This window comes from Penaeus monodon, chromosome 3 (genome assembly GCF_015228065.2).
Source record: "Penaeus monodon isolate SGIC_2016 chromosome 3, NSTDA_Pmon_1, whole genome shotgun sequence".
Taxonomy (NCBI): Eukaryota; Metazoa; Arthropoda; class Malacostraca; order Decapoda; family Penaeidae; genus Penaeus; species Penaeus monodon.
Window position 1 is genome coordinate 1,857,606 of NC_051388.1, and position 25,765 is coordinate 1,883,370.

At 37.0% G+C, this 25,765-nt stretch overlaps 2 protein-coding genes across 3 annotated transcripts in view; one reads left to right on the plus strand and one right to left on the minus strand.

The window, feature by feature from the left end:
• Window positions 1-26: 26 nt before the first annotated feature.
• Window positions 27-13,597, plus strand: LOC119590076 (E3 ubiquitin-protein ligase MARCHF6-like). 2 transcript variants are annotated; one of them, XM_037938837.1, is made up of 17 exons: window positions 27-147; window positions 5,365-5,535; window positions 5,753-5,969; window positions 6,105-6,246; window positions 7,730-7,910; window positions 8,285-8,500; window positions 8,714-8,882; window positions 9,298-9,436; window positions 9,595-9,774; window positions 9,994-10,145; window positions 10,257-10,440; window positions 10,628-10,844; window positions 10,963-11,120; window positions 11,351-11,485; window positions 11,613-11,747; window positions 12,210-12,449; window positions 12,665-13,597. In XM_037938837.1, exons 1-17 carry the CDS (start codon window positions 42-44, stop codon window positions 12,875-12,877), a joined length of 2,955 nt encoding a protein of 984 aa, XP_037794765.1. In that variant the 5' UTR covers window positions 27-41; the 3' UTR covers window positions 12,878-13,597. The 2 variants fall into 2 exon arrangements, with proteins under 2 accessions (XP_037794765.1, XP_037794773.1); XM_037938845.1 differs by lacking the exon at window positions 27-147 and adding an exon at window positions 2,118-2,142.
• Window positions 13,598-15,593: 1,996 nt separating this feature from the next.
• Window positions 15,594-25,765, minus strand: part of LOC119590105 — a 10,324-nt gene continuing 152 nt past the window's right edge. The window contains exons 1-10 of the mRNA XM_037938876.1: window positions 25,263-25,765; window positions 24,302-24,368; window positions 23,395-23,615; window positions 21,907-22,042; window positions 21,229-21,328; window positions 20,683-20,846; window positions 19,536-19,624; window positions 17,207-17,292; window positions 16,671-16,804; window positions 15,594-16,430 (exon numbers count right to left, since the gene is read on the minus strand). The exon at window positions 25,263-25,765 is cut by the window's right edge and continues 152 nt beyond it. Of these exons, the coding sequence (XP_037794804.1) occupies window positions 21,314-21,328; window positions 21,907-22,042; window positions 23,395-23,615; window positions 24,302-24,368; window positions 25,263-25,450 (627 nt within the window). The 5' untranslated portion in view covers window positions 25,451-25,765 and the 3' untranslated portion in view covers window positions 15,594-16,430; window positions 16,671-16,804; window positions 17,207-17,292; ... (1 more) ...; window positions 20,683-20,846; window positions 21,229-21,313. The remainder of the gene's footprint in view (window positions 16,431-16,670; window positions 16,805-17,206; window positions 17,293-19,535; window positions 19,625-20,682; window positions 20,847-21,228; window positions 21,329-21,906; window positions 22,043-23,394; window positions 23,616-24,301; window positions 24,369-25,262) is intronic.

Sequence of the window (25,765 nt, forward strand, 5' to 3'; positions counted from 1 at the left end):
GCGATATAAACGAGGAAAATCCGGGTTGATATAGAAGATAAATGAAGCCGTGTGCAGATGCATTGCCGATAAGAAAAAAATTGGTGTCGCGGTCTCGATGCTCAGCTCTTCGAGTGTTGAAAATGGAGGAGGATTCTCAGAACCAAGGTGAGGCCTTATTTCTCGCTCCTGCTCCTTCCCCGGGCGCAAAGCCGAGGAGCTGCGGCCGTTCCGGGACTCGGGAAGACGGCAGGTGAAGGTGTCACTTGAGGAACAGCCCTGAGATCGGGTTGAAGTGCGAGAACGGGGAACATTCCTTGGCAACCTTGACTTGTCTTTTTTTTCTCTCTCGCAGGGAACATACGAGGAAAATTACGATAGATATCAAAGTGTGTTTTGTTGAACAGGTGTTTGGGTGTTGTTTGGCGACCTTCGAGGATATTTGGGAGCTGTGAATTCACCCTCTTGTGCCGAGGACGAGGTGTTGAGTGGCAGGTGTTCTGGGGAATAAAAATACGTGTTTCATTCAAGGAGCTTCTGCAGTGTTTTTATCTTTTTGGCTCTGGATTAAACCTTTCCGCCGCGAAACTAATGTATTATTACTCAAAAGACTTAATAGATTGAGAGTACTTCCAACTGAGGGTTAATAGAGAATTGGTTGATAGATAGGAGATAAGGAGGTGAATAATAAAATAGGTGACATGTAAAAGAATATTAATAGGGTAATGACATACTAAATGTTATTGCAATACAGAAACATGACATAAAGTAACATAATCCATAATAATCATGCAATATCAGTATATTTGTTCTTGTGATGGTGATACTTTGATAAGCACTAACATGTAAGCAGGATTATGCAGATGTTAATAGTTCCTTTATTAAGAATATTGTTTGTGATAACTTGTTTTAGTTGTATTAAGTAGATTAGTTTATATTTGTAGGGTTTAGCTTCCTATACATTAGTCCAAGTTAGCTAAACTTCTTTAACCAAAGAGAACCATATAGTTTTGGATGACTTTGAAATCTGATATTTTTAGAGGCCTATTTTCTCTGCAGATCTTTTGTACTTTTCAAATGTTTAAATGATTGATAAAGGAGGGAAAGTATCAACTTTATTGTATATTTGTACATTTGCCTAATGGAAATTTCACTAATATTTTAAGATGATGATTTCAGAAAATAGCAAGCTCATTTGCTTATGAAATACTGCTGCGATGATTTTAAGATTTGCTCTTCAGCTTTGCATCGACTGTCTAATAAGTATGTAATCTGTTTATTTGAATGGGATTTTAAGATTGCTTACTTTTTTATTACATGATAAGTTTAGTTAGAGTTTGGAATTGTCAAGATCTGGGATTGTAAAATATCATTTTCGTTTTTCATATTTGATTTGCAAAGTTTTGCTTTTCATATTAATCTCCCATAATATATATATATTCATATCAAGTGATAAGTAATGATTTGCAGATAAAATGTCAAAGGAGGTTAAAGAGGAATGAAAATCATTTACTGATAAAAATTTTGAAGTAAACTCTTCAATATGCATAAGTGGGTTTATTCATTTTGAAGACATTTTTGATTTTTTGCAAATTCATCTCCAGATATTTGCAAAATAATGTTACACAGCCATAATTTAGGTGTAAATCCTTTTGAAAGATGCTGACTTTGCAATTTTCTCATGTGTGACTATCAGGTCTTATGTACCTGTGTTATATGTATGTATGAATATGTATATCTATGCTTTTTATTTTTGGTGGGGGGGGGAGGGATTTTAAAAAATGTTTGATCAGTTTAGTACAAATAACAGGTAGTGATTGCTTAGAAATTTTCTTTTATAAATATGAAAAAATCACCAATACATATTTTAATATTAATATTGTTAATATATATATATATATATATATATATATATATATATATATATATATATATATATATATATATATATATATGTACTACCTTATCATAAGAACTGGAATGTTGCTGATAAGCTAAAAAGAGCAAATAAAAGATTTACCGTGACTTCTGGGCCAGCAGGCGGATAGGGATTTCCCAGGTTGAGCAGATAAAGTGCATGTGTAAGAGTGAATCTTTATCTCCAGTGACAGTGAGACACAAAGTTCTCAACCTTTACAAAATATGGATCTACCATGAGGCTAAGTTAGATTACATAATACTAACCAGAACTTGCTTAACCAAACCTACTCTGACCTATAACCTGACTTATCAGACAGGACCTATCCGATCTAAATCTAACATACCCTGATTTGACACATCCTAATGTATCCTAGCCTATTCTGACCAACACTGAATCAGAGCACTGTATCACTTGATGCAACAACAAATATCAAATACTGCAGTTGCTGTTTACCAAATCCTTGCATGACTAGAGAAATCTTGTGCAGCTCACCCAGTAAATCATTTGTGAATGTCTTCTGTTCATTCTTAGCATAAAAAAAACAAAAACAGATAAACAAAGGCAGTGCAGTCTGGATGAACTTTGTCTTTCTGAGACTTAATCGTGAATACCAAAAGGAGTGAGTGAAGATAATGATGATGATGCAAGAAATAAGGATACTTTGTAATATGTCATGGTGATAGTGAAGAAAATATATCAGGGCACTAGATAATGAACCTTGAGAAATGAAGTAGATAATGAGAAGTGATGATTGGTAATGGTAGATGGTTGTGACATGTGATAAATGTTGATAAATAACACTATTTTCAGATACTGATTGGTGATAGTCATGAGTAATAGTAACATTTACCATGATACTTATCTTCAGGAAAAATGGAATGTGACTCACAAAATTGATTTCAACCTTACCAGTTGTATAATATGATTAGCATATTCACCTGGCAGGTCCTGAGGCATTCTGTAGAGTTAGAAGTGTAAATTATTGCTAGTCAGATTTGGGTAATTAAGAGTAGAACACATTTCAAACCCTAATGTCAGTGGACAGTTTGCACAGATTATTATTGTTGTTGTTATTATTATTATTATTATTATTATTATTATTATTATTATTATTATTATTATTGTTATTGTTGTTGTTGTTGTTGTTGTTGTTGTTTGTTGTTGTTTTTGTTGTTTTGTTTTTTTTTTATTGTTATTGTGTTATTGTTTTGTTATTGTTATTGTTTTATTAATTTATATTATTGTTATTGTTATTGCTGTTGTTATGGTTATTGTTATTGTTGTTAATATTATTATTATTATTATTATTATTATTATTATTGTTATTATTATTATTTTTTTTCCCGTCCTCATTATTACCACTATCATTATCAGTTGTTTGTGACAAGAGCAGAACGTATGATGAAATGCTTTTCAAATATTAATGTTCCATAATTTTATTGGTAGTGTTTTAATATTTTTACTTAATTATTAGGGTATGAAAAGAAAAGATAAATGGACAAATACCAGACAATGTGATAGTGCACATATATCGATTAAAAGGAAAGAAGTTAGGTATTGTATGTATTGTTGATAACTGTGAAAATTCATATTGATAGATTATTTTAGATAATTTTGTAGAAAGATGGTTTAAAGTATAGCATTTTTTTTTATTCTTAATAAAAGATATTGTAAATTGCTAAGAGCTGTCATGTGTATGCTGTTAGTGACACAGGCCTGCAAGTTTATTGATAATGTGTTACCACGCGTATATTTTGATGTACAAACAACCATTGGCTTTTAAACTCCTTTGGAAGTAAAAATTCCTCATAAATATGCAAAATAAAATGGCTTGAATAAATTATGTAAATTACACTATTTACTTCTCCCATTACTCATAGTAAGAAGATTCAAGGAAAGCCTTGAAGAAACTTCTTTGCTCAGGTCTCCGTAGAAAATATAATTGCCAGTAGTTTTTAACATACAATATTCAGATAATGTGAAACGAATAACCTCATAATTAGTGTATGGTTAGGTAACTGGGGTTGGCATGTAATTCATCTTGGAAGTTTAATGGTGTAAAAAGATCAAACTAAAATAAGATGTGTTGATTATAATTTGAAAGTTTGTATAAAGAAGGATTTCTGAGCATTTCTGATCATGCCTAAGTAAGTAGGCCTCTCTATAGAAGATTTTAACTTTTTTTTTAAACAGTTCTGTATTTGATATGTTGGTAGAAAAAGTTAGAGAGAGGGGGGGTATATATATTTAGTTATAGAGAATTGTTGATTTAAAGTTACAAAATGTGTATTTATTCATATTCAGTTTCCAACACACTATGATGCATATCCATGCGAAAGTTCTCCATTAATCCACAAGACGCTGTTTTTCTTGATTTCAGGCTAGATATGTGAAATGATTTTTACTTAAAGCTTGAGACCTATCACAAATTATTTGTATAAACTAGTTGCAGTATAGGAATTAGTAGTGATGATAATATTAATAATAATTATTAATATTATTGATATTATTAATATTATTAATATTATTAATATTATTAATATTATTAATATTATTAATATTACTGTTACTATTACTATTACTATTACTTTTACTATTACTTTTACTTTTACTATTACTTTTACCATTATGATGATGATGATGATGATTTTATGATTATTATTGTTGTTGTTGTATTTTTTTATTATTATTATTATTGTTATTATTATTATTGTTATTGTTGTTATTGTTATTATTATTGTTATTATCATTATTATTATTATTATTATTATTATTATTATTATTATTATTATTATTACTACTACTACTACTACTGTTGTTGATTTTGTTATTATTGTTGTTATTATTATTATTGTTGTTGTTGTTGTTGTTGTTGTTGTTGTTGTTAATATTATTATTGATATTAATATTGATATTAATGTTAATGTTATTTATATTATTGATATTATAACTGTATTTTATTATTATTATTATTATTATTATTATGATTATTATTATTATGATTATTATTATTATGATTATTATGGTTACAATTATTGTTATGATTGTGATTACAATTATTATTGCTTTATGTAAATTGTGTATAAGTAATATGATTAAGGTCAGATATTAATTACAGGTACAATATTGGTTTCATAGGGAAGGTGAGAGGTGTTTCTCAGACCAGAACATTTCGGATTTATAAACTCATTATAATCATATTCTTCTTGGTGGGGAAACGGTTCTCGCCCTATTAAAAGCAGGGAATATTATTTCTGAAAAAAAGCAAAGAAAAAAACACAAATTAGAAGTCAGAATCTGCCCTTTGCCTTCTTTTTGATTGATTTTATAAACTATGTGGAATTTGATATATTTTAGCAATATTTTTTAGAGCAATAAAGGACCATCTGATAAGAAGTCATAAAAAGCTGGTACTGTGGAACATTTTTTTATGAATTATTAGATTTCTAATTTTTTTTTTGCAGATATATGTCGCGTTTGTAGGTGCGAGGGTTCCAGCGACCGTCCTCTGTTCCACCCCTGCATCTGTACTGGTAGCATTAAGTTCATCCACCAAGATTGTTTAGTGCAATGGCTTCGTTATTCCCGCAAAGAGTACTGCGAACTCTGCAAACATCGCTTCCACTTCACACCAAGTATGTACAGTTTAAGTATTATTTTATTTATTTATTTATTGTTTTTTTATTTTATTTTATTATGTTTTTTTTTTTTTTTTTTGATAGGGGAGAGTACTAAAATAGATTTATATAGATATAGATGATCATTTAAGAAATTGTAATCTGTATTATATGTTTAGGCAATAGTCTGCATTATGATAAATTTATATATGTTAATGTGTAAATGCTTTTACAGTATACTCACCAGACATGCCCAAGAGATTACCCATAGCAGACATCCTTGCTGGATTAGCACGCAGCATGGGCACAGCCATCCGTTACTGGCTGCATTACACATTGGTTGCTGTGGCATGGCTTGGGGTTGTGCCGCTGACAGCCTGCAGAATATATCGTTGCCTCTTCACGGGCTCAGTTTCCTCAGTGCTCACTCTACCACTTGACATGCTTTCAACGTAAGTTAGAATTTTCACTTTTTATATAAGTTGATGGTTATTGGTTTATATGTTTGGTATCTCGATAATGTATGTGACGTCAGAGATTGTCAGGGAAGTGAAATGACACTTTTTGAACATTTTTTCTCTTCGCAGGGATAACTTAGTGTCAGATATCTTCCATGGGTGCTTTGTGGTGACATGCACACTAAGTGCTTTCATCAGTCTGGTGTGGTTGCGGGAACAGATCCTCCATGGGGGAGGGCCAGACTGGCTAGATCAAGAAATACAGCATGAGGTGAGTTTTTCTATGAGGAAGTTTGAGTTTTATCTTTAACCTAGTATGTGGGTGTATGTACAGTCCACTGTGAATTTTGTTGCATACAGGTGGCTCCACAAGTGCTTATCCACCAAGGAGTCACTTAGTAGCCTGCTGTGACCTCAGCTAGTTTCCCCAGTCCATGAAGAACTCTTTTTAATGCTATTAAAGTTGATGACTATCATTATTATTATTATTCTTGACATTATGAGTATTATAATTTTGTTAACCCAAAACTGACGGGCAAGGCATTTACGTACATGCCTATGCCCACAGTGAGTTGATTTTATTAATTGTTCTTACACATAGATGGCTCCACTTGTACTTAGTCACCGATGATCTAATTATGAGTACTACCTGTCTCACCTTGATTTTTGAAATTATTTTGTGTCATCTTATATTGCAATTACTAATGTCAGTAACATTATAGTAATTATCATAACTATAATAAAAATACACCATTGATATTCATAGCTTTAGTAAAAAAAAATGTCTTTCTCGCCAATTCAAGGAAAGGTGAAATCAGGTAAGGTCACAAGGGTTACTAATTGACTTCTTTGTGGCTAAGCACTTCCAGAGCCATCTGTGTGCAGAGACATTTCACAAAAAAAATTCTAAAATTGGCACTGTATTTTCCTGGCAACATTGGGTTAAGATAAAAGATTTTTAAAAATATTTCTGAAAATCAAAGGAAAGGTTAAACAGGTGAGATAGAGAGGACTATTAATTGACTTCTTGCCTACTAAGTACTTATGGAGCCATTGACATGTGAACACAGTAAACTAAAATCATAGTGGATATGGCTTGTATGTCACACCATCCCAGCACATAGGGTGAAGGTATAACTCACACTTCACATTATTTTAGAAGTGTCATGTTTTTGCTTTCCTAGTTAAGCATTATGTATCTTTTGGCTTATTCCATATTTTTCAATAATATTATAGGCATACTATTGAGTGAAGGTTGAAGGTGGAAACTTCTTTAACTTAATGTTATTATACTTAGAAAGAATACCTTAAAAATACTTCATATAGGTGTCTTAGAGCAGATTAAGAATGTGATGAGAATGAAAATGCCCAGTTGACAAATGACTTCACTGGCATTGCTTGGAGATACACAAGCAATGCTAGTATCTTTGTAGGCAGCATAAATGATACACATGTATATTGTAAGGAGAGTAAAAACTGGCCCTGTGATTGCACCACAACTACAACTACTTTGGGCATGTAGTTCTTAACCTTGAAGGCATTACAGTTAACATAATTCATCCATAGATATCCCTGAGATTGAACAAGTGTTTGGGAGTGTCTGACATCAGTTATGAACAAGGCAATCAAAATCTTAGGAGTGATTATAAGCCCCTTTGGCTTCTGCACATTTAAGATCATTATGCAAATCAGCAGTATTTTAGGCATCAACCATGCAACAGTTAAAGAAAGGGACTTAATTCTGTCTTTTTCAGCATGAGCCACCTGGAAATTTTGGAGCAATCAATCAAGTGAATGGACAAATTCCAGTGCCAGCGGCCAATGAAAATGTTGCGCCACAGCAGCAGGAAGTGGCCAATGACAACCTGGACATCAATGATGATCCAGCAAATCAAGAGCTGGCTCCTGTCCCAGCAAATCAAAATATAGGGGAAGGTAGGGGCTGGGAGATTTTGGATTTTAATTATCACTGTTATCATTATTGTTATTCTTATCATCTTCCTTGCTCTTGTTATTGTTGTTGGGTCCAAACATTGTCTTATCGATGAAGCTTTGGTGTTAAAAAGAAAGTTTATTCATATAAGGTAATTTACACTCCTTTATCAGTCTTAAGGCCTGTTTATCTAAGAATGAATTTCATCCATAACACTTGTTAAGGATTCATGCTTGAACAAATTGTGAATAAAATAGTAAAGGGGTAAATATATTATTTGTATGATTTTCTTTCCTTTCCTTGTTGTATTTTGCAATTGAGAAAAGCAAACCCACATCACTAAAGTCCATAATTGCATGACTGGCTTTTCCATCAGGAGGCGAGGGTGAGATCCTCCATGAGGGAGCTCCGGGTAACAACAACCTCGACCCAGGAGCCGCAGCAGACGATCTGAACTGGAACCCCATTGAGTGGGACCGGGCAGCCGAGGAGCTCACGTGGGAGCGTCTCCTGGGTCTTGACGGCTCACTCGTGTTTCTAGAGCACGTGTTTTGGGTCGTCTCCCTCAACACTATGTTCATACTGGTCTTTGGTGAGTTGTTTGGTTTCTATTATTTGATTATTATTGGTTTCCCTCAACTCATACTGGTTATTTTATCTACTTTCTTACTATTTAAATCTATAGATATTTGTCAGTTTAAAGTCTGTTGATCCAATATTTTAGAAGAGTCTATATATTATGAATTAGATGTCAAGATGGCCAATTCATTACTGTTGATATTGACATTCTCTGTCTCCTCTACAGCATTTTGTCCATATCACATTGGGCACTTCACCATAGTTGGTTTTAAGCTTAAAGCATGGGTGTCTGCATCACACTTCGAGGGTCTTCTGACAGCACTGTGTGGGTACTGTGTGGTTGGGTTATGCCTGGTGCTATTACATACACTGGCTGCAATTATCAGGCTTAACAGGTAAGTTAAAGTACATTCATATTTTTTTCTTGATGTATTTGGAAGGGGCTAAAAAAAAAAAAAGTGAGATGTAAAAAGAAATTTTAGTAGATGGATAGATTTCCTAGGTTATTCATTAGATATTACATCACATTTATAATACTGGTTTCATACATTTCCTCTTCTGCTTCAGTAGTATCTCCTGTTTCTAGAAAATGTTTGGATATCACTAAATATCAATACTTAACATACCACAAAGGAGATGACTCATTTCATAAAGCTTGTTATGGGATTTTGCTTACTGTTTGGTGGAAATTCTTCTTCATTGTGCAGAAATAAGCCAAAAAATCCAGATGTTCTCACAAAATATATTTTTTTATGCAAGATGATAATGTTTTGCTCATTTATTATTTGTCTTTCTCTTTTTATCCTGTAGGTCAAAGCGTGTTCTAGGTTTATGTTACGTTGTAGTTAAAGTTGCTCTGCTGAGTGTGGTGGAGATTGGGGTCTTCCCACTGATAGGAGGCTGGTGGCTGGACATCTGTTCCCTCTCTCTCTTCGATGCAACGCTAAAGGTACGTACATGGCTGGAGTAGTAATTTTAATTTTCTGGAGAGATATAGTTTGTTGTGAATGGAATACTGGTTTGCAGTGTGAGTGTGAGGTAAATTCTGTGCTCTTGAATGTCTTCATTGTTTGTTTATGTGAATTAATTTTGGAATTCTTGGAAAAGGACCGAGAGGTGAGCTTTAAGATGGCGCCAGGCACATCCATGTTCATCCATTGGCTGGTGGGGATGGTCTACGTCTTCTACTTTGCTTCCTTTATCCTCCTGCTTCGGGAAGTGCTGAGACCGGGTGTCCTGTGGTTCCTCAGGAATCTCAATGACCCAGACTTCAATCCCGTACAAGAGGTGAGTCAGTGTGCTCTTTCACAGAGAAACACTATGACTTGTATAGATTTTTCTGATAAAAAAAAGAGAGAGAGGGAGAAGAGAAAGAAAGAAAAAGATATACCTTTCTCTCTGTAGCTGTCATCTTTCCTTTCCCTTTTTTTACACATTGTGTATGTTTTACAAATTCTCTCATTATATTCTGCCTTTATTGACCATTCATGCATTGTCTTTCCCTAGATGATCCACCTGCCCATTGTGCGCCACACTCGACGCTTCTTGGCTTCCATGGTCATATTTGGTTCCACAGTGTTGCTAATGCTTTGGCTACCAATAAAGATCATTCATGGACTATGGCCCTCCTTTTTACCTTATCATATTACACTGTCGAGGTAAGTTAGAGAAGAGAACACTTGCAATTAAATGAAGTAAGTGGAGAATAGATTTTATTTATTTATTTTTTTTATGAAAGAGACAGTGAAGATGATTTGTTTCGTTGTCAGTGATACTCCAGTGAGTGAGCTGTCACTGGAGCTGCTGTTGCTCCAGGTGATACTCCCAGCACTGCTAGAACAAGGTCACACTCGAGTCTGGCTCAAGCTCTTGGTCAGACACTGGTGTGCTGCCGTGTCTCACATTCTTGGATTGAGATCGTACTTGCTTGGTGATGTGGCTCTTGATGCTCAGGTAGGAAACTGGTGAAGAGCTGATATGTGAATTTTATTTTCCCAAAAACTTTTCCATAAATTGAGGATTTGTTTTCCTAAATGCAACAAAACTTGTAATATGTTTCCATTTATACTAAGGTGACTATATTGTAAGTATTTATTAATAAATATTCTATGCTTTATGTGCTTTTATTTTATTGCTGTAGGGAGGTGGAGTTGTGATTGGTGGTGACACAGTTGGAGCTGCTGGAGAAGGTGGTGCAGCTGGTGCGGCTGCCCCTCCAGTGGAAGTAGAGCAGGCTGATCCCGAGCTGGTGGAAGGCCTGGTGAACCCTGTTGTTGGAGGGCCAGGAGGTGGAGATGCCCTCGGAGGAGGTCTTGGTGCTGCTCACCAGGCATTGCTCCAGCGAGATGGGCCGACGGGTAAGTTTGTTTTCCGGCTCTGGTGGCTGTATTCAGATTTTTTTGTACTCTAGGTTTAATATTGCATAGGTGGATTGGTTCATGTATCATTGAGACATAACTGGCACATTCTTTCCAGGTTTCCAGGCTTATGTACGGCCGAGATGGTTTGGTGTGCGGATCTTGGGCTTGGTGGTCATGATGTGTGTGAGCCTGACAGCAGCATCCATTATATGTTTGACGCTTCCAGTCTTAGTGGGTCGTCAGTGCATGTATCTTGCTCTTGGTGACACCAAAGTAAGTTGTTTGTGTTGTGTGAAATTGCCATTTCTTTGTTGCAGAAATGATTGCCATGTATTATAGACTGACTTTTAAACTTACTGAAATTGTCAAAGTGACATTGTATTATATAAGGTATTCTTTATTCCATAGATAAATACTGAAATAAAGGAATAGGTTTACAATACTGAAAGGGATAGGATTAATAGAATAATATGAAAAGTGTCTAACATACCTCAATTTTCAAGGTTCATGAATTATACACTGGTGCATGTGGTTTGTACCTGTGTTTGCTCAGTATTCGAGGCATCACTCTCCTCATCTCCTGGATAATGCTGGGATGGTCACAAGTTATCCTGCGCTTGAAGCAATGGGGCATCATGGTGAGTATGTAATTAGGAAGAAACTGAATATGGAGCATTTTTTAGTTCATATATTTATTAAACAGTTTTTGTAGCTTTCATTACTATATGTTTTGTTAGTGTTGCTAATAAACAAATTCCATTTCAGGGCACCAAGGCACTAGTGGCGCTAGTGGTAGTGGCGGTAATTGTGCCGTTGATGGTGGGCGTTCTCATGGAGTTGGTCATTGTTATACCTCTGAGAGTTCCCCTACATCAGACACCCATTATCTTCCTCTGGCAGGTGAGTTGTGTGTGGGGGTGCTTTTTGTATGCATTTATTTATATACTGCATAATACTGCTGTCTACCCACATCATCATGCAAATTGTATAATTCTCCCATCTCTGTGAGGACAAAAAACAACAGGTACCTGGATGGGCAATGACTCGTGAACTACTATATCTGGTCTTGGAAGTGTGGATTTATCCTTTTTGAATTTGTTGCAGGTTTTATCATTGATACATTTTCTCATTTTGCTCTATCTTCAACTTTCTTTTTTAGGAGATTCAACTTATTTTGTAAATATGTACTATGTAGCTATATCAATACAAATATATAAATATTACTTTGATATTTTTATGATTATGTAGTTTATCTGATTATATATTTAGTATTTTGGTTATTTAGTGCATGTTGTTTGTTGGCTCAAGAATCTGATATGTGATGTGCACTTTGTCAAGCCATTTTTACATTTCTTTAAATAGGACTGGGCCCTGGGCGTCCTGTACACAAAAATCATGTGTGCGTTGGTCATGATGGGTCCAAACTGGTGGCTCAAGACAAATCTGGAACATATCTACTTGGGTGGAGTGCGTGGCCTGGACCTGAACCTCCTTGTGGGCCAAACGGCACTTCCAGTCATTGCAAGCCTTGGTGCCTGTCTCACCATTCCCTATGTCACAGCACACACCCTGGCCCCTCTCTTTGTACCCCCTAGTGCACTGGTAAGCCCATTTACTGCTACTGATGTTATGTTATGATCATGGTAAAAAATAATTTTTTTGTTTTAGATATTTGCTTTTCTATTGGTGCCACACAGTTGGTATATATTTTAAATATGGTTTTATCAGGATCAGAATATGAAAGTTTTTCTTGTCATGAAGTATCTGAACCTCATCACTGAACAACTAGTAGGAAGTGCATTTTGTTTGTTTGACAGGTCCTGGTGGAGCGTCGCATATATCCCGCACTGTTGATCATAACACTGCTGTCTACTCTCATCATCATGCAAGTTGTACAGTTCACCCGTCTCTATGAACACATAAAAAATGATAAGTACCTGGTTGGGCGCCGACTCGTGAACTACGACCACACAAGCACCCAGACCTCCTCCCCAAGGCTTGAAAGCGAGATCACCCCATTTGTCAGGTGAAGGTGACGGGAGGAGGAGGTAGACGCCCTAAGTATGCCTGTGAGTGGAAGTTATATATTTTGTCTAGGTGTGGTACCTGACGCTTCAGAAGAGCAAGAAGAGGAGAAGTTACGCAGAAGAAAGAAATGGAGTTCTGGTCTGATTGTGTAATGATTTCTTGTTATTATTATCATCATCATTATAATTATTATTATTAATCTTTGTAAATATATTCTCATGGTCTGAGTAAGTCATTTAGGTACCTTGTCTCATACTTCAAAACCCAAGTATTCAGTGTGTAATATGTGTCTGAAGCGAGATGCATGTACCCTCCAGGAAGTGTGTGGGTTAGGCTTTCCTGGTTAGATGAGCGTTAGTTTGTCTGATGGAAATTTAACGACGGGTAGGGAAGATTTATGATAAGTAAAAAGGACGCTTATGTTTATATATTATTTCGCATACAATAACTTGAAGGGATTTTAGTTACTGTCTAGACTGCATATTATATTCCTTTATGTGTATGATATACAGTAAAAACTATTATCACATGAAATAGATATATGTATTTTAAATAAAAGAAAGGGATGGAGAATGTATTTTTGGGAGGGAGAATATAGACTTTTTGTTATTATTATTTTGAAGCATTGGAAATGTATTTATTTTCAAAGATTATATGAAAAGTGTTTTATATGTAAATAATATTTAATAAATGGACATTACATGCAATGCACAAAACTAAAAGTATAGTTTGTGAGGCCTTCTTGTATTTATTAAATTAGTCACAAAGAAAAAAGAAAAAAAACTACACAAGTGTAATGTTTCTGTGTGAGTAATAACACTTTTTTTGTGATGTAATTTTAAGAAGAAAGAGTAATTATTTTGCTGGTACATGATTGCATTATGCGTTAGAGTATGGATATAAAACTGATACTAACAAAGAGACTGATATTCAGTTGACACACTGAAATTGTTACTGTCATGATCCATTGAGTGAAGTATGTACAACTAATCTGTGATGCAAAGAGCATTTAGTCATTATTATTATATTTTTCTTTTTTTCCTCACTCTTTTAACAGATATAGAGGTGGTTCATATATTATGCCAGAGGAGTGATAGCATGTTTTTACTGTATTGATACAGCAGCAATTTATTACCTCGGTACAATGAGGTGTATATATAATAAAATTTTATATATATATATATATACATATATATATATATATATATATATATATATACATATATATATATATATATATATAAATGTGTGTAAAGTTTGCAATAAAGGCTCTTCAGGCAATTTTTGTACTTGTCTTGTGATACATGAATGGTTTGCTTCCATTCATGATTTTGATAATTATAGTAGTGTTTATGTGAAAAGAAATTTGCAAATGTATTTATCAATTTCCAAGTAAGAAATAACTTTATTCATTTTGCATTTTACAATTAGAAAGCCTTTTTTTCCCCAAAAAATATATGCAGCAGAAGTCTTAAGCAGAAATTACTTAAACGTAGCGTTACTTAACTTGATGTAGTTTGTGTGGGTTTGCAATGTACAGCAAAAAGTTTGTGTTATGCAAAGAGTTAAGTATAACACTCGGTAAAAAAGTTTTGTTGCATTATTTTTCACAAGATCACATGTGACTGTTACCTGATGACCAAAGGAGTGTGCTTTGGGTTCTACTGTGCTGGAGGCAAGGCCCTTTGAGAATTGTAAAATAGTTGTCCAATCATTATAACATCAACAGATACAAGTGGACCTCTCAACTGACCTAAACAAAAACTGAATGTTTTTTTTTTTTTTTTCCTTTTTTCTAGATTACAGAGAAGCTGGTCACGTTCTTGAAATTGTTAGTTATGTACAAGGGGTTGCATAAGACAATGACTGGAATAGGAAGTTGATTTGAGGACAGATATACAAGTATCTGTGGCAGATCACTACCAATGGATCGTCAGGTGCACAAGGAATGATTTCACCAACTACATTATGTACAGGTAGTTACTTCATTATCCAGAGAAGTGCATGTAGTGTGTGTCCGTTTCTCTTTTGGAGTTACTATTTGCACAGTTTTCTCCTGGGTAAGACTCATGGCAGACCGGATAAAAATGCAGGAAAGTATATATTCTACAATTTACTGGTATGCATCTCGCTGTGTAGTCTTTTCTTTGCCAACTAGAAGAAAGAAAATGAAAGGACAAAAAAATAAATAAATAATAAAATTGTAGTGAGGAAAACTTTTAAATAACATAGTCTAAATAATGTAGTCTGTTTCTATTTTGCATTCAAAACAAGAAGGAAGGTCACCTCTCAGAACCCGGTTTGATTAGTTAATTTATAGTTGGTCAGTGAAAATGCAAGCGGGGAAAAAAGGTGTGTGTGCATACGTTACTAATTTCCCTCTCATAATGTAATGTATTATTTTTTCACCAGCATGTACAGTTTCAGATGTAAATATCATTATATCATCTGCCTGGTGTGGAAGAATGTATAAAAGGAGATTTTTTTCTTTATCAAATAAATGTTCACAATTTTTAAGGTGTTTTACTGGTCCTAAGGCCTCTGAAATAAAGTACGAGGAAGTCTTATTATGGATTCAGTCGAGTAGTTTGTAGACTCCCATTTAAATTGTTGGGTCCATTAATAATATAGATTATGGGTCTATATTAAGATCTAGGTTAAGCATGTTTGATAAATACATACTTTATTTTGCAAAGGCTTTCTGACGGAAAGTCAACCTTATCAGTCTTCCTATGTAGTCTTTATTAGCACTTCACAAAATTGTAAAACCTTGCATATAAGTACAATAGCGAAGATATATACATACATCAATCAAATTGTATGGCAATATTTAAAATTAGTATTTAAAATCTAGCTATATCGCTCAATTATTTAATATCCTTCATAGGGTTCGAAATAATTCCTTCCATAAATAATACTTAGGGAAGGACTTTCACAACTCGAAACAAATGCGTGCTTTGATACGTTAAAAACCGGAATTATATGTTTTAATTAAATTAACATGGAAATACGGCCTCGCCACTAACTGTCAATTACATAATAACATTCTGTACTTGCATGTAATAGAAAATGAACGTACAGTTGACCATTTTTGAACGAGGAGCCAAATAATCATCAGAGTAAATTGTTACTGGTGAATGTTTATACATTAGACAGCATTGCTAGCACTTTCAAAAAACTTATAATTACGAAACCATCGTTTAATAGAGATTAAAAGGGAAGTAGCTCAAGTAGAAACTCGAGTTTTTTGTATAATGGAGAACAAAATCCACAAATCTAACCAGATAGAGACTCGATTCCAGAATCTTTCGTCCTGTCTGCAAAGTGACCATAGGAAATGTCTGAAATCTTCGTCACACTGGCCTGCTGCGTGCTCTTCGACAGGCGACGAACCTGAGCACGCGAACGGTGCATGGAAATGTTCTCCATGCGGCGGACTGCCCTGCCAAAGGCCTCAGGACTCTCCATGCTCACCACTGGGTTCTGGGCTTTCGTATCGTTCTGGCGCCTCCTCAGGGAGTATCTTGAGGTCGGCCGTCCACTCGACTCCTCGAACTGAAATGTCAATTTTGTGGTGATTTCTCTCATTACCAGGTAACTGGAGGGCAGTGCTTAATTTTAGCGAAGAAAATTATCTAAACAGAAAAATACACACGAAAGGTAACGTTATATACAGCTTGAATCATACAGTGCACTCCAGTATTTAAAGTGATTAACTAACAATACAGATAAACCCAACACTAAAAATAAACACACAATTCACCAATGCAACAAAGAATTCAAAACAATACTAACATCATAATCATCAAGTAACTGGTCTTCGATACCCGAGGCATCACTGGGCTCATACGTGTCATCGGAAGAAGCACTGTCATTTAGGACCCGAGATAGACTGGCCAGTGTCGTGCTGGTTAGTTCCAAGGCACCTGCTGCGGGAAGAGAATACGTCGTTTAAGAATCATCATCATTGTTACTCTTGGGAAATAAACATGTATAAATGATACCCTCAAAAGACAACACGAGTACCAGTGATTCTATGAAGGATCAATATATAAAGGGGATAAAGATATTAGTTAATATTAGGAGAATAACTCAAAGGAAAGAGCTAATGACCCGAGACCCTTATCTTTTGAGAGATGAGAGATCCTACATAATACATAGATTCAACTATTCTGATCGAGTGTGTAAAACGAGAAATTCATATTAGCTATAGCGTCAGCACAAAAAAAAAACTGGAAATATTCCATATTCCATAATCCGTATAGCCAAATACCCAACTTATTTCCTTAATAGCCCATCTACGCCCCCTGGTAAAATGTGCAGCATCATACCTGGTGTATTATTCATCAGCTTCTTGATTTCACTTGTGGCTGATGCGAGCTCTTCCAGACGCGCTGCTGTGACTGCAACGGGGTCTCTGGCATGTATGAAAAATTAGGTCGTAATCCCGGACAATTTGTGGATAAAGATCGAGAGAGATAATATACATACATGCGAATGAATAGTTTCATAACGCAAAATGGTTAATGGTTAGTGACTGAAACAAAAGAATGTGATTAACATCAAAGGTCATGCAACATTATGGTAAAGTATTGTGGCTAAAAGGATAAAACACAATGATTAGGACAATTTTTTTTAGATGTCAAGAGTGACAGAGTGCTATAGGGCAGAAAGGCAGTGAAAAGGGTAGAGTGGGGGAGCAAATGAAGACAGGGGATTAGTAAAAGGGGGAAGGGGGTTAAGGCCGATTACATCAAATGGAGAGCATCTATGCATCTGAGGAAGGAAGAGGAACAGTGCAAGAGTGTCATTATGAAGCAATCAATGGCTAATAGGGGTAGAGAAGGGTGTAGGAGAAAAATCAGGGGAATGGGACAAGGGAACAGGGGAAGGGGGTGAAGTATAAGGAAGAACACAAGGAGGGGAAGGATTCGGAGCTGGACACTGTTATGACAAAAAGGAGTCACTTGAGCATCCAGGAGGGAGCGGAAGAAATAATAGGGAAAGAAGGTGGTGGTGAAGAGGGCTAGGGGGGTGGTCATAAGGAGGTTGAGGATGGATGTCGGCACTTGCTTTGGATGTAGAGGGAATAGAGTAAAGAGACTGGAAGGTGGATGAGAGAAAGAAGCGTTCTCGTGGGTCATATCTATGAAGATTTGAATGTTTGGAGGGGACTTGAGTGGAGGTCTAAGGAACGAAGGGTTTGCGAGGAAGAGGAGGAGGCATGTCCAAGAATCAGAGGAACAGGTGGATGTAGGAGAGAAAGAGATAAGAGAAGATAGGGTGGGACGTTTAGAATGCCTGATGCGACAGGCAAAGTGAGAAGGAGGGGCAGGGTACCGGGGAAGTGGTAGAGATTGTAATATCTGGATTTAGAATGCCAAAAAAATTTATTGGATGGTAAAAGGTGGGGTTGGGGGAAGACATACAGGGGGAGATGCTGAGACATCTTGAGAAGAAGGGAAAGGAGTGGAGCGAGGGACAGCGTTGGAATAGGTAGCGAGAGAAAAACCTCGTCGGTGTGCTTCCTGTCTGGCCTCGCGGAAAGTGTGGCATAGTTTGAATCTGAAAGCTGCAACCACTGACTCGAACTTGAAGGCAGGGCAACTCCTATAAAATAGGTCATGGAAGCCACCACAAGTGCGTGACTGAACAGAGCAATTTTAACGTTCGTGATAAGGTTGGGCACTTAGAGCAGCGGGCTGTGGGGCGACAGTGTTTGGCAGGATGGCCAAAACGCCTACATATCTGACACTGGCGGGGAGAGAGTCGATATGGTCGGATAGGGCAGGACTCTCCGCCAATATAAATTTTGTGGAGGTCATATCTACGGAAGCTAATCTTGGCAATATTGGTGGCAATTACACTGGCCTCAAGGGGAATAGCATTGTACTGATATTGCATCACAGTCAACGTGACGGGCAAGCAAGTCGTTATCACAATCTGACTAATCCTTTGACGCAGACAGGGCAATCAACCGGGGAGATGGAAACAGTTCCGGTACAAGTATTATGAGAGGAGTGAGGTTGGACAGGAACGTGTTTGCCAGTGAGATCAGTCAGGGTTGATAATGCACGAGCTTGTGACTCAGATGTAACTGTCAAGGCGAGAACGGATGCTGTTCATGACACACAAAGCCAGTCTCTCGGCCTTTCAGCACGGCAACAAAATTTGTTAAACCAATGGCTGAGGCCCAATTGACGATCCCCAACATTGGGCTCAGCTTCTTCCCCCCCCCCCCCCCCACGATGGGCAGGGAACTGGGGGGTGGGGGGTCTTTCGACAAAGTGATAATATATACATATATGAAAATTAATAACTTCAAAAGGCAAGATATGTAACTAATATATTACATGCCCACGCTGATTTATCACCGAAACGTCAAATACACGTCTCTCATTTGGGAATTAGTTCTCTCTCAGAACCCTTCCTAGGTTTGTGTCACTGGTCTTTGTTTCCTTGATTCACTCTAAATTCTTTATGTAGTAAACTAGCACTATAAAAAGTGGCCTTCTCTTCATCATAAAGCCAAAATAATTCTGCATGTACTAGTTCAAACAACGTCACACAGCAAAACCAAAATAACTCACAGCGACAGGAAAACACAATATACAAAAGACAGCCTTATTAATACACAATTTTCGAATCACCACAACTAACCTGTAGGAGAGCACGGCGCGAATGAGGGAGAGGAGACACACAGATACACAGCCTCGCCGAATACCCCATACAGCCGTGTGGACTTCGATCTACAACATACACATATCTTCCTATTAGGGTTCATGCATAGTCCAATATATCTATTTATCTGTTTTAGATCTACGAGTATACTTTCTGTAATGTCTTATGCATAGTTCGTTTATATTTTTATATTTTGTTATAGATGTACGAGTATACTTTTTGTAATGTCTGAAATTTCAACAATAGCATAAGGTATATACTTTTTCAATATTGTAATTGAAATGAGAATAAGCAAGCAGTTTAGGAGCCTCGTCTGGTCGGAAAGCAGGGCCAGGTTTGTAGGGAGACAATTGTCCCGAGTCCCTCAGAGGGACACCAGGCTAAGGGATTACTTGTTTAAAACAAATTTTTATTATCGCCAAAAAGAATCAACAAAATGGAGGGGGGGGGGGGGGCACCAGAAAATAGAGGATTAGGGTGTCCCTTCGGAATAACTTCATAAACTGGTAACAATAACATACCGAGAAAAAAAAAAAATGAAACAGCATTAATCTCGAAATTATAATTGTAAATGGTTCTGTAATACCATGATGCAAAAATGTAGGTAAGGTAACTGACACTCATCAACACCTATGTAATACATGATTAACATATCACTATGGTCAATACTACAAACTAAGAATTGTAGTCAGTTATTCTCACAATCAATTAAATTAAATATTTAGTTTTCAATGTTGAGGGTCCCCGAACCTAAAGTGGCCCCCCCCTAAGGTCAAGGCTTTTTCTCGCTCGATTCCTAAAGATAACTTTACTCAAAACAACACGAAATAAGTTTTTGCACAGTTACAGTCCATTACGGTAAAGAAATTCCCTCACACACACACACACACACACACACACTTACATAACGGTAAAGAAATTCCCTCTCACACATAATGGTAAAGAAATTCTCTCTCACACACACACATAACGATGAAGAAATCTGCTCTCACACACAATTACATAATAAATTCCCTCTCTCACACGCATAACGATAAAGAGATTCCTTCTCACACACTTACTTATCTATATAACTTTCTCTCAGCATAACTTATACCATATACTGTTTCAGCACAATCAACCTTACCTGGAAGGAGTCGACGTGTGTGTTCGCGAGCAGCCAGGCAGTCACAGCTCGTTCCAGAGTGAGGGAAAAGGCGAGGATAGTGAGGAGGGCAGACGGGCACTCACTGTCCTCGGGGTACAGGTGGCGACGAGTGTTACGAGGACACCGCTCACGTAAAACACAACCTGGGGGTGAGACGGGAGATGAAAATTATGAATGGAGACCGATTGTGTTTATCTGAAGTGGTTGCGAACTGAAACCGATCGTGTTCGAAGTAATTGTGAAACGAAACCTATTGTTTGAAGTTCTTATGAATTCAGTACTATTTTTATCATCCTTATTATTTTTGTCTTTCACTTAAAAAAACGGGGTTTGTGTTATAAGATCTTTACGAATGAGAGATACAAGTTTAGCATGATGAAAATAAAAACAAAAATATAGCCAAGGCATACTGAAACGGCGGGAAATGATCTAGGATTTAATGAAAGCCAATTAACACCACCTGGCAGCAGAATGAACGACACATAGCCAAACACCTCTAAATAAACCCTTTACTACAATACTTACAGAATAAAACCACGTAAATTCCCCCATGACGAGTGACTGCAGTTGAGACACGCGGTCGAAAACGTCGACTATAAGACCACGCTGTTCAGCCGTCGTTTCCCTGTGAAGAAAGTTTGTTTTTTCACTAAAGCTAATTCTGGTTTAAGGAATCGAGATGTAATGGATGTTCAGTGTTTATGGTGATGATGAACGTGTATGAACTAATTGGCGTAAAGAAGTCTATGTATGAAATCCTTGGACGAAAAAGAAAAAGAAAAGACGCGCGCACGCGCGCACACACACACACACACACACACACACACACACACACACACATATATATATATAAACCAAACGCAGCTTATAGGAATTACTATATTAATGAAGAAAAGATCAAGAATATAAACAATTCCATTTGTCCTTCAGCGGAAAATAACATTAAAAAAGACACCTCAGCAATAATACCAATTAATAAATAAATAATAACAATATTAATGAAAAACTAAGAATATTAAATAAAATCATTATAAAGAATATCAAATCAAATCTACGACAAATAAACAATAGTAAAAAATAACTAAATAGCTAACTAAATCCATGAAATTAAACCAATCACCAACTACCTATTAACAACGAACAACTACAGACTTAAAAACAAACAAACAAACACAGGAACAACAAAAACAACACCGATTATACCTGAATTCGGCAAAAACGCCCTTTAATCGCCTCCCTGGAAGCCACCATCTGACTGTCCAGCTGATTGCGCAGAGCTGTTGCAGAGTCCACCGCCCGACTCAGCTGGGAACTCACATCCTCAGAGGCAGTTCTGAGACTTTATAAGAAAACAAAGATAAGAATAACTTGGAAAGTTGGGGGGGAATTGTTATAATGTATACTGGGGCACTGGTATTCATGGCCTAGTTTTGAAATTTTACTGGTAAAAGGTAAGTGTTATCTTTTACATTACGGTATGTCACCGGTAAGAATTTACACGGAAAACTCACTCACACTCATTCTCTCCCTCTCCCTTCCCCTTCTGCTCTTTCTCTCTCCCTCTGCCTCTCACTCCTGCTCTCTCTCTCTCACTCTGCCTCTCACTTCTCCTCTCTCTCTCTCTCTCTCTCTCTCTGCCTCTCACTTCTCCTCTCTCTCTCTCTCTCTCTCTCTTCTCTCACTCTGCCTCTCACTTCTCCTCTCTCTCTCTCTCTCTCTCACTCTGCCTCTCACTTCTCCTCTCTCTCTCTCTCTCTCTCTCTCACTCTGCCTCTCCACTTCCTCCTCTCTCTCTCCTCTCTCTCTCTCTCTCTCCTCTCTCTCTCTCTCTCTCCTCTCTCTCTCTCTCTCTCTCTCTCTCTCTCTCTCTCTCTCTCTCTCACTCTGCTCTCTCACTTCTCCTCTCTCCTCTCTCTCTCTCTCCTTCTCTCCTCTCCCTCTCACTCCTCCTCTCTCTCTCTCTCTCTCCTCTCACTTCTCCTCTCTCTCTCTCTCTCCTCTGCCTCTCATCTCCTCTCTCTCTCTCTCTCTCCCTCTCCTCTCCTCCTCCTCTCTCTCTCCCTCTCCTCTCACTCCTCACTCCTCTCTCTCCTCTCCCTCTGCCTCTCCTCCTCCTCTCTCTCTCTCTCTCCTCTCCCTCCTCCTCTCTCTCTCTCCCTCCTCCTCTCTCTCTCTCCCTCCTCCTCTCTCTCTCTCCCTCCCTCCTCCTCCTCTCTCTCTCCCTCCTCCTCTCTCTCTCTCCTCTCTCCTCTCCTCTCCTCTCCCTCTTCTCCCTCCTCCTCCTCTCTCTCCCTCATTCTCCTCCTCTCTCTCTCTCCCTCCTCTCCTCCTCTCTCTCTCCCTCCCTCCCTCTCTCTCCTCTCCTCTCCTCTCCTCCTCCCTCCTTTCTCTCTCTCTCTCTCTCCCCCCTGCCTCTCACTCCTCCTCTCTCCTCTCTCTCTCCCTCTCACTCCTCCTCTCTCTCTCTCTCTCCCCCACCCACTCCCACTCCTGCTCCTTCTCTCCCTCTCTTTCCCTTTCTCTTTATCCCTTTCTTTCCCTTTCTCTCTCTCTCCCTCTCTTTCCCCCTCTCTCTCTCCCTTTCCCTTTCTTTCTTTCTCTCTCTCTATCTCCCTTTCTCTTTCTATCTCTATCTCTCCCCTTCCCTTCCCTCCTCACTCTAGAAAACGCCACCCAAAAAATATACCGTACTTATCAATGGCACTGGACGTCGACTGGTGCCACGCCTGAGCCTGGAGGAAATGGCACATGGCAAGGGTGTTGGTGAGCATGGAGGAGTAGATGGAGGCGGCCCTTGCATCCAGCCCCTCCATGCACTTGCTCAGCTGCTGGTCGCCGCGGCAAGGGTACACGGGCCAGCCGAACCTCATCATGTAGCAATTGGTGAAGGACAGGGCGAGTCTGCTCTGTACCTGGAAAGAAGGAATTGTGGATTTGTTGTTACTTAATTATTGGTATTTATTTTTATCGTTCTTGGTTATTTTATTATTTATTTTCATTATTGTTATTCATTTTATTATTATTTATGTTCATTATTGTGTATTATTATTATTATTATTATTATTATTATTATTATTATCATCTTTACTGTTATTGTTCATTTTTACTATTATTTATTATTTTTACTATGGTCAATCTTTATGATTATTTATTTTTACTATTATTTTTATGATTATTATTTACTTTTATCATCATCTTAAAACGTTTTACCGTTTTTATTGGTAATGGTAGCAAAATACGTAAGAAAATATATAAATAAGAACGATTAACAAAAATATATATATTCTAAAACTCATAAAAATAATCATCGTCAACACTATTTATTGTTTCAAATAACCATTCATTTAGATGGTGTTCATATTTACAGAATATCCCTACGACGGCAGTATTAATGATGATCATAGTAAGTTATTGATATTGATACTGGTCGTGTTTTCACTATCATGATTATCATAAACACTACTACCGTCGTTTTCATGATCATGATTATCATTGAACACGACCAGTATCAATATCAACAACTTACTATGATAAGAATGAAAACGTAACCATATCCAGTGATAATTACAAAGATCTTAATCATTAATTGAAAACTCACCTCGTCATCCAGGTTGCTACAGCCATTGTGCAGATCTTCCAAGGCGTTCTGGTAGCAGTCGCCATACCTACAGCAAGTTATTAACACGTTAACACTGCTGGCATTATCATTATGTTTGAGTTTATTATTTCAGAGAGGGAAACTATATCTGAAGTAATAATTATATCTAGTAAAACATATATAACTATTGGGAAGTGATAAGGAAGTATCAAAAATTATACAGATATAATAGCTATCGTTATTACACAGACAACAGGCGTAAACAGGGGTTGATAAAAAAAAAGCGTGTAATTTTCCCAACCGAAGATCTGGAATGTTCTAAGTAAAATAACATCGACCATGTTCTGCATGAAATTTCCCTGTTTGCGGTGTGTACTTGAGTCTACATGAAATGGCATTTACACGGGTTCATTGTGCATGCTTATATTGTGCGAGATACAAGTATCGGGTAATTTCTGTTTATTTAACGTTTCCCCTAACAGTAGAGACGAGGGGGTAATGTGTACTATTAGGAATTTTGTGTTTTCGTAGTAAGCTTTACAATTAACATGTTTTTTTTCAAGGTTAAGGGATTGGATTTAAAAAATAGTAATAATTGTCATGAGGGTAATTAATATGGAAAATATCATTACCAAAAAGATTATGTGGTGTTTGTCTCCGTGTGTAGTGTACCTTTTAAACCACGGCAGTTATATAACGTATATTACGTGTTAACAAGGGCTGTTAAGACTTAATACTCAGCAGACAAATAATTAACGACAATTTTAGCATACCGATTTTTTGTAATCTCGCAAAACACAAAGATTTAAAAAAAAAGGAAACCACGCAAACATTACTTTTTAGTCTCATTAACATCAATATTCAAGATCTGAAGAAAACTGCAATTCCTAAAGTTATTTAAAACAACAGACAACTGCAATTCCTAAAGTTATTTAAAACAACAGACAACCTCAAGACTTACTTGGGCATCTTGGCTTCCCTCATGATCACCTCATAGTGCAGTTTCCCCTCACTAGCCGCCTCCTCCAACGAGTCACCCGCTGCCGTCGCGTCCACATATGTTGCCGCCGACAACACGAGCATGAGCGTTGCAATTTTCTGCCAGGTTATCATTTTCTGTTGACAGCATTTCCGATTCTGAAGTTCCATTTTATTGGTCCTTGATATAAGCTTTTGTTAATCTTTATTTCCTTATTTCTTCTTCTGGGTGTTCACTGACAAACAGGTGTTGAGTATTCGCCGTAGAATATGGTTTTATAACTAGGAGCCCTATCAATACTTGTCCTTGGATGAAATCGACACACAAGACCAATATTCAAATTGTATTCCAGTATTTCCGAATATATATTGCAATTTTAATAAAACGGGAACCATAAACATCACAAACACGACGCTTCACACACACACCATCTCTCAATCTTACTATCCAGTAAGTTGAAACTCATTCCTTCTGTAACAGCGAAT

What these genes read in the sequence shown, in the direction of transcription:
- LOC119590076 (XM_037938837.1), top strand. Translation starts at nt 42, where the DNA reads ATGAAGCCGTGTGCAGATGCATTGCCGATAAGAAAAAAATTGGTGTCG. An exon ending in TCGCTTCCACTTCACACCAA is followed by an intron (nt 5,536 to 5,752) that starts GTATGTACAGTT and finishes ATGCTTTTACAG; the next exon opens with TATACTCACCAGACATGCCC. An exon ending in ATCAAGAAATACAGCATGAG is followed by an intron (nt 6,247 to 7,729) that starts GTGAGTTTTTCT and finishes TGTCTTTTTCAG; the next exon opens with CATGAGCCACCTGGAAATTT.